The 7,500-nt window shown below is 41.4% G+C and overlaps 1 protein-coding gene across 1 annotated transcript in view; it reads left to right on the top strand.

Moving 5' to 3' along the window:
• Positions 1–7,500, top strand: part of LOC119579687 — a 104,425-nt gene that overhangs the window by 44,114 nt on the left and 52,811 nt on the right. Inside the window, exon 3 of the mRNA XM_037927597.1 lies at positions 4,410–4,609. Coding sequence (XP_037783525.1) covers positions 4,528–4,609 — 82 coding nt within the window. The 5' untranslated portion in view covers positions 4,410–4,527. The remainder of the gene's footprint in view (positions 1–4,409; positions 4,610–7,500) is intronic.

The following is a 7,500-nucleotide window of genomic DNA, read 5'->3' as shown; positions in this document are numbered from 1 at the left end:
TTATTCAACATTATCGATTTGGTGAACACGTGACATTTCCCTTTTTTTTTTAAATACACATTCATCCCCAACTGCTATTTAAAAAAATAACCCATTTCCAAAATATTCGGAATAAAACAGTAGTGAAAACCAACACCGAAATACGTCCTAATTCCAAAACGAAGTGGATCCTCTGCCCTGGTAACAGTGCCCGAGGTGTTCACTGGGCCATGCGACTTGGTAATAATGAAAGAAGCGCCACAGGTGGAAAAGCTTCATAGTTCCCTTGGCCTTTAAACTTGCCTGTGTATGGAAGGGAGGCACAAGAGCCAGAAGAGGCGTTGCTGTGGAGCTGTGACAAGCCTCCATGTGTTTGGATGTGCTGGATCCTGAGAGATTTCTGTCTGTCTGCCTGTCATTATATGTCTGTATAACGTACATAAATATACATATATTTGTGTGTGTATATATACATATGCATATATATATATATATATATATATATATATATATATATATATACATACTTATATATAACATATATATATATAACAATATTCATTATATATACATAATACATACATATCATACATACTTCATTACATACACATCATACATACATGCATACATACATACATACATACATACATACATACATACATACATACATACATACATACATACATACATAGATGCATACATACATACATACATGCATACATACACACATGTGTGTGTGTGTGTGTGTGTGTGTGTGTGTGTGTGTGTGTGTGTGTGTGTGTGTGTGTGTGTGTGTGTGTGTGTGTGTGTCTGCCTGCCTGTCTGTCTGTCTCTATCTGACTGTTTCTTGTCTGTGTATGGTTCTGTCTCTGCCTCTTTCTTTCTTCTTTTGTCTTTCTGTTTCTCTCTCTCTCTCTCTCTCTCCTCTCTCTCTCTCATCCTCTCTCTTCTCTCTCTCTCTGTCTTCCTCTCTTCTCGTTCTCTCTCTCTCTCTCTCCTCTCTGTCTCTGCTCTGCCCTCTCTCTCTCTCCTCTCCCTCTCCTCTCCCTCCCTCCCTCTCACTCACTCCCACTCCCACTCCCACTCCCACTCCCTCCCACTCCCCTCCCCTCCCCTCTCCTCTCCCTCTCCCTCTCTCCCTCTCCTCTCCTCTCTCTCTCTCTCTCTCCCTCTCTCTTCTCCTCTCTCTCCCTCTCTCTCTCTCTCTCCTCTCCCCCTCTCCCTCTCCTTTCTCTCCTCTCCCTCTCCTCTCCCCCTCCTCCTCCTCTCCCTCTCCCTCTCCCTCTCCCTCTTCCCTCTCCCATTCCCTCTCCCTCTCCATCTCCCTCTGTCTGTCTGTCTGTCTGTCTATCTGCCTCTGTCTGTCTGCCTCTGTCTGTCTGTCTCTGTCTGTCTATCTCTGTATGTGTCTCTGTCTCTGTCTCTCTGCTCTGCTCTCTCTCTCTCTCTCTCTCTCTCTCTCTCTCTCTCTCTCTCTCTCTCTCTCTCTCTCTCTCTCTATTTCTCGTTTTCTTTTCCCTCTCCTTTGTTCAATGTTATTTATTTATCTATATATATACTTATCAAGCTTTCTCGCAAACTCAGTCCTTGTGTAAAGAACGCATTCATTCGCATCTATAGAGCAGAAGGTCAGACGTGTTAATGGTGACCTTTTAGTGAAACATTCATGGCACAAACAAACCTTACTCATTCACACTCACGCTCACACACACACACACACACGCACTCACACACGCACTCACACGCACACTCACACACGCACACGCACACGCACACGCACACGCACACGCACACGCACACGACACACCACACGCACCACGCACACGCACACCACACAACACACCAACACACACACCCCCACACACACACACACACACACACACACACACACACACACACACACACACACACACTCACACTCACACTCACACTCAATATGTGTGTGTGTCTGTCTATCTGTGTCTGTGTCTGTATGTGAGTGTGTCTGTCTGTGTTTGTGTCTGTGTCTGTCTGTGTGTCTGTCTGTCTGTGTGTCTGTCTGTCTCTGTCTCATTACCAAGTAGGCTTGTAGATCTTTGGATACTTCGTCGTTTATCTGTTTTTATTTATTTATTTATTTATTTGTTTGTTTGTTTATTTGTTTATTTTATATAGTATATAGTTACTGGGCACATGTCCCGGTTGACTGATCACCTCAGCTATTTAGTTACTGTTATTATTATTGTTATTATTATTAGGTAGTAGTTATTACTATTATTAGTTACTGGTATTTTGTTGTTGTTGTTGTTGTTGTTGTTGTTATTATTATAATTATTAGTTATTTCTATCACTAACAGTTATTGTTATTATTATTACTGAAATTATTATTAGTTATTATTATTAGCTACTTCATATTGTTATAATCATTAGTTATTGATCTTTATTAGACATTGGTTACATGTCATGGCTGATTGATTTCACTGAAATGCCAGGTAGTGCCATGAAGTCTCGAAACCTACATGAAACACCTAAGGGCGGTTGCTTAATTAGACCCACGGAGAATCAATGCCCATAAACCGTTTTCGTTTCTGCTTGCAAGAACCGTTTTAATCTCGTTGTTTTCTGTTTTCTGTTTCTGTTTGTGATTTCTCTGTGTCCGGAGTACGATGGGGTTTTCTACAACGGCCACACCTGTGATAATGACCTTGCGTTGAAACACCTGTTTAACACACACACTCTAAAGGTCAGTAGGTTGGATAGAAGATACTCACAGGTATTGTTTCAGTGAGTCAGTTCTGATAATTAGTCGAAAGCTGTGTGTGTCTGGGGGGTTGCTTGTAGATTTATCGGTAGATGTAGATAAACATAGGGTGAAAGAAATGGTAGAAAAACTCATCCTTCTTTGCAAAGATGTGCCCGCTATTTTTATTGTTTATTGAGATTTATTGCGTGTATTATTCCAGATATACAAGGCAGTGTAACCACGGAAAAGTCGGGGCACCACCACTAGTCTATAAATTCAGGTTCATTCGCAATACAGTCGTTTTTCGTGCATTTGTCTGTAATATAGGCTGGCATTCCACATACATTGTCTCACGAATACTGTAATGCCATAACCAGTACGCAATAACTTCGCAAGTGGCTCTACGTGTTCAACCCAGTAATAGTAAATGTAGACAGACGGTTTTACTCTCTGCGCCATAAGTAACAAGTGTCCACCGCATGGCCGAGAGCTCATTGAGAATGGTGGGCACCGGTCTTAGGCTTGCGTCATCGTGGGGAAAACCCCTGGGTTCAGGAGAAGGAAAAGCTCATGCACGGTGACTGTACTGTACATATGATACTACCACAAGTGACAAATGTTGCGTTAATTAAGTCTCGCTTACGATTATCAATGAAATAATGACGGGGCGAGAGAGAGGAAGAGAGAGAGAGGGGGACCATATGGTTCAAAAGTGAAGCGAGATGGCTCACACTTGAAACAGTATGATTACAGGATAACCCAGCGACCCCCTTGTCTGTCGTATGAGTTGAGAAAGCATGGGTTTGTAACCGTGAGTCAGGAGCGGCGGTGGGATGAGTGCCAGCGGTCGTGCAGGCAGGGTGCCGGTGCCTCAAGTAAGCAAGGGGATCATCGTGTGGAATTGGTTGATCACATAAATTGCTTTCTGAGCGGGGTGGCATGTCCGCCGTCATGCCCCTTGTTTAAGTTGTGTAAGTTGGTTGCATCACGGAACGCGAGAGGGACAGTAGCATGAGGAGACTTAGTGGATGAGGATGAATAACCAGAACTCTAAAGAGAGTATAAAACTGGTTTCATGAGTCAGGTCAGGCAACCGAGAGAGAGCAACAGACCAATCCTGAATCAGTGGCGGCGATTTGCAAGGCCGGACCGCCATCGGGAAAGTTGGCCTCGTGATATATTCATGGCGACATCTATTTGTGTCCTTGACTTTTTATCTGATGTTTTATTTCACGTAGAACGAGTTGCCATATGTGCTGTATGTTCGTTTTCTGTCTGTCTGTCTGTCTCTCTCTCTCTCTCTCTCTCTCTCTCTCTCTCTCTCTCTCTCTCTCCTCTCTCTCTCTCTCTCTCTCTCTCTCTCTCTCTCTCTCTCTCTCTCTCTCTCTCTCCTCTCTCTCTCTTCCTCTTCTCTCTCTCTCCTCTCGCTCCTCACACACACACACACACACACACACACACACACACACACACACACACACACACACACACACACACACACACACACACACACACACACACACTCACACACACACTGGACAAAACGAGTATGTTGTAATCTGAAATTCCCCCTCTTTTTGCCATGGCTTGCAGAAGGAAAGTAATCCCTTGAGACAAAAAGTAAAAATAATGCCGTTATATTTATACAACAAACCCCAACATTTTTTTAACAACCATCTTATCTTATTTTTTTTCTTCCCTTTCTCAGTATTGACCAGCATGGAGGACCTACGAGCCTAGGGGTAGGACAAGGACCAAGATACCCACTCTCCTGTCAACATGGGGCCCACGCGGAGAGTGGGGGTGATAACGGCACTGGCACTGGCATGTTGGGGCTCGCGGCAGTCAGTCACGCAGAGGAAGCAGAATACCAGTGTTTTAGCTTTGGGAGAGCCACCTACCCTGCAAGTATGTGGATGGATGTGGATTGATTTCCTGTTTTTTTTTTAAATAATAATAATTAAATGAATAAATAAATGAGCTTGTGTTTGGCTTTCATCGTAGGTAATGGTTTTTAAAAGTATCATGTTCACTGTACTGTTTTTTGGCTTTGTAGATGGGATTATTGTTTTTTTTTGTGTGTGATTAATTTCTTTACTGCAAAATATTAATATGGCAAACTGTTATTAACGCGATTTGATTGACGGGTTACAATGACGGACTCAACGTGTGACTGTGACGAGAGAAATGTTGGCGCAGTTACTATGCTTGTTATTTTCCCTTGATTTAATGGTCGTGAATTATGAATATTCATATTTTGCAGTCCAGCGAGCGACAATTAATGTTATCATTTCTCCATTTGGGACAAATTAGAATTTTTTTTTCCCCCTTAACTTTTTCTCTCCCCGGCCTTTCTTTTTCCTTTTTCCTTTTTCTTATCCCCTTTCCTTTTTCCTTTTCTCTTTTTTCCTTTCTCTTTCTCTTTCTCTTTCCTCTCTTTCCCCTTTCATCCCTCTTTCCTTTTGTCTCTCTTTCTCCCCTCTCTCTCCCCTCTTTCTTTTTCCTCTTTCCCCTTTCGTTTTCTTTTTCTCTCTCTCTCCTCTTTTTCCCCTCTCTCTTTCTTCCTCTCTCTCTCTTTTCTCCCTTTTTCTCTCTCTCTTTTCTCCTCTCTCTCCCCTCCTCCCCTCTTTTTCTCTCTCCCCTCTCTTCTTCTCTCCTCTTTTCCTCCCCCTTCTCTCTCTCTCTCTCCCTCTTTTCCTCCTCCCCCTCTCTCTTCTCTCCTCCCCTTTCCCCCCTCTCCTCTCCTCTTTTCCTCTCTCTCTCTCTTCTCCCCCCTCTCCCCTCTCTCCCCTTTTTCCTCTTTTTTCTACCTCCCTCTCTCTCCTTCTACCCCCCCTCTCTCCTCTCTTCTCCCTCTCCCCTCTCTCTCTCTCTCCTCTCCTCTTTTTCTCCTTCTCGCCCTTCTTTTCCTCTCTCTTCTCTCTTTTCCCCTCTCTCTTCTCTCTCTCTCTCTCTCTCTCTCTCTCTCTCTCTCTCTCTTCCTGTCTCTCTCTCTTCCTGTCTCTCTCTCTCTGTCTCTCTGTCTCTCTCTCTGTCTCTCTCTCTGTCTCTGTCTCTCTCTGTCTCTGCTCGTCTCTGTCTCTGTCTCTGTCCCTCTCTGTCTCTCTCTCTCTCTCTCCTCTCTCTCTCTCTCTCGCTCTCTCTCTCCCTCTCCTCTCCTCTCTCTCTCTCTCTCTCCTCTCTCTCTCTCTCTCTCTTCTCTCTCTCTCTCTCTCTCTCTCTCTCTCCTCTCTCCTATCTCTCTCTCTCTCTCTCTCTCTCTCTCCTACTCTCTCTCTCTCTCTCTCTCTCTCTCTCTCTCTCTCTCTCTCTCTCTCTCTCTCTCCTCCCTCCCTACCTCCCCTCCCTCCCTCCCTCCCTCCCTCCATCACTATCTCTCTCTCTCTCTCCTTTTCTCCTTCTCTTCTCTCCCTCTCTCCCCCACTCCCTAATTCCCTCTCTTCCTCTCTCCCTCACTATCTCACTCCCTCTTTCCCTCACTTCTTTTCTCTATCTGTCCCTCTCTCTTTTACATAATCACACAGAGAATGACTGTACACTCTGAGAATGACATATAGACAGCAAAAGGCGAGATCTAGTGAATTCTCCTGTGATTCAGTTTTGAAAGGAGATATATACAGAGAATTATATATAAAAAAAAAAAATAGATTTATTAAAATGTGAACATTTAAAAATCCGCTTTCCATAATTCCAAGTATGTAACTTCTTGTGGGAAACAGAATTAAATTTTTATTGCAAGGGATTTAAAGAAAGAAAGGACAATATACAGTAATTCCTTTACTAATTAACAAAATACAATGCCTTACAGTTAGTAACGTAAGCTTAAAAAAAAAAAGAAAAAAAAAAAATCTTACATAGTTTTACATGGACAAAGAGAGAATACACAAATCCTTGAGACACTTGTAGAATTAACCCATTTCTTTTTTTTTTTTTGGTTAATTTATCTCAATAACACATCTTCAGGGTTACAACTGGAATGGATGCTTGGAATGGATGTCAGGGTATCTGCTTCATGCTTTATTAATCACTGAATTGCTGGAAAAGGGAAATGAGATGAGGTGGTTATGGGCAGTTTCGGGATTTCTGGGAAGGTCCCATATAACACACATATTGTAGTGACTTATTACAGAGTTGCTCGTCATTATTTTTGATATTCATGAGAGACCATTGCATACAGTATTAAGGTCCAAACTTTTTTTTTTTAGGAAATATATATATATATATATATATATATATATATATATATATATATATATATATATATATATATATATATATATATATATATATATATATATGAAAATTTTATATTAAGGTTATATGCCAGCATACAATATCCACAATAAGGAATAGATCTTATGCCTGTGTAACTCCGAGTGTCGGTAAATGTTAACTGATTTTTATACAAATGCTTTTCATATCGTAAGATGTCTTAAGTATAGAATTGTTATATGTTTTGGGAAGTACGTTATACTAGAATTAATGATAATGTCTTTTTGTTGTTAATGTATGCTTTTCATAGTAATGCTTACTTATTATGCCTGTCATTGAAGTTGGATTAAAAGTGTTTGAAATCATTATTAAACGTGTGGTTATAGAATGAAATTCTTGCTGAGAGAATGAGTGTCATCACACTTGCTGAACTTTGATGATGTTACTGAAAAAAACTTGATTTATTTCTTTTCATCAGTTGTTTGTTTTTTATTCTTTGTCATTCAGAGAAAATGACGCTTAACATTTTTAAAAATCTTGTGTTAGTTAGTGTCTATTAAGTTCGTTTAAATAACATTATCTTTAGA

The sequence above is a fragment of the Penaeus monodon genome, chromosome 12, assembly GCF_015228065.2.
Source record: "Penaeus monodon isolate SGIC_2016 chromosome 12, NSTDA_Pmon_1, whole genome shotgun sequence".
Taxonomy (NCBI): domain Eukaryota; kingdom Metazoa; phylum Arthropoda; class Malacostraca; order Decapoda; family Penaeidae; genus Penaeus; species Penaeus monodon.
Note: the sequence above shows the minus strand (reverse complement) of the source record. Positions and strands in the feature narration are given on the sequence as shown.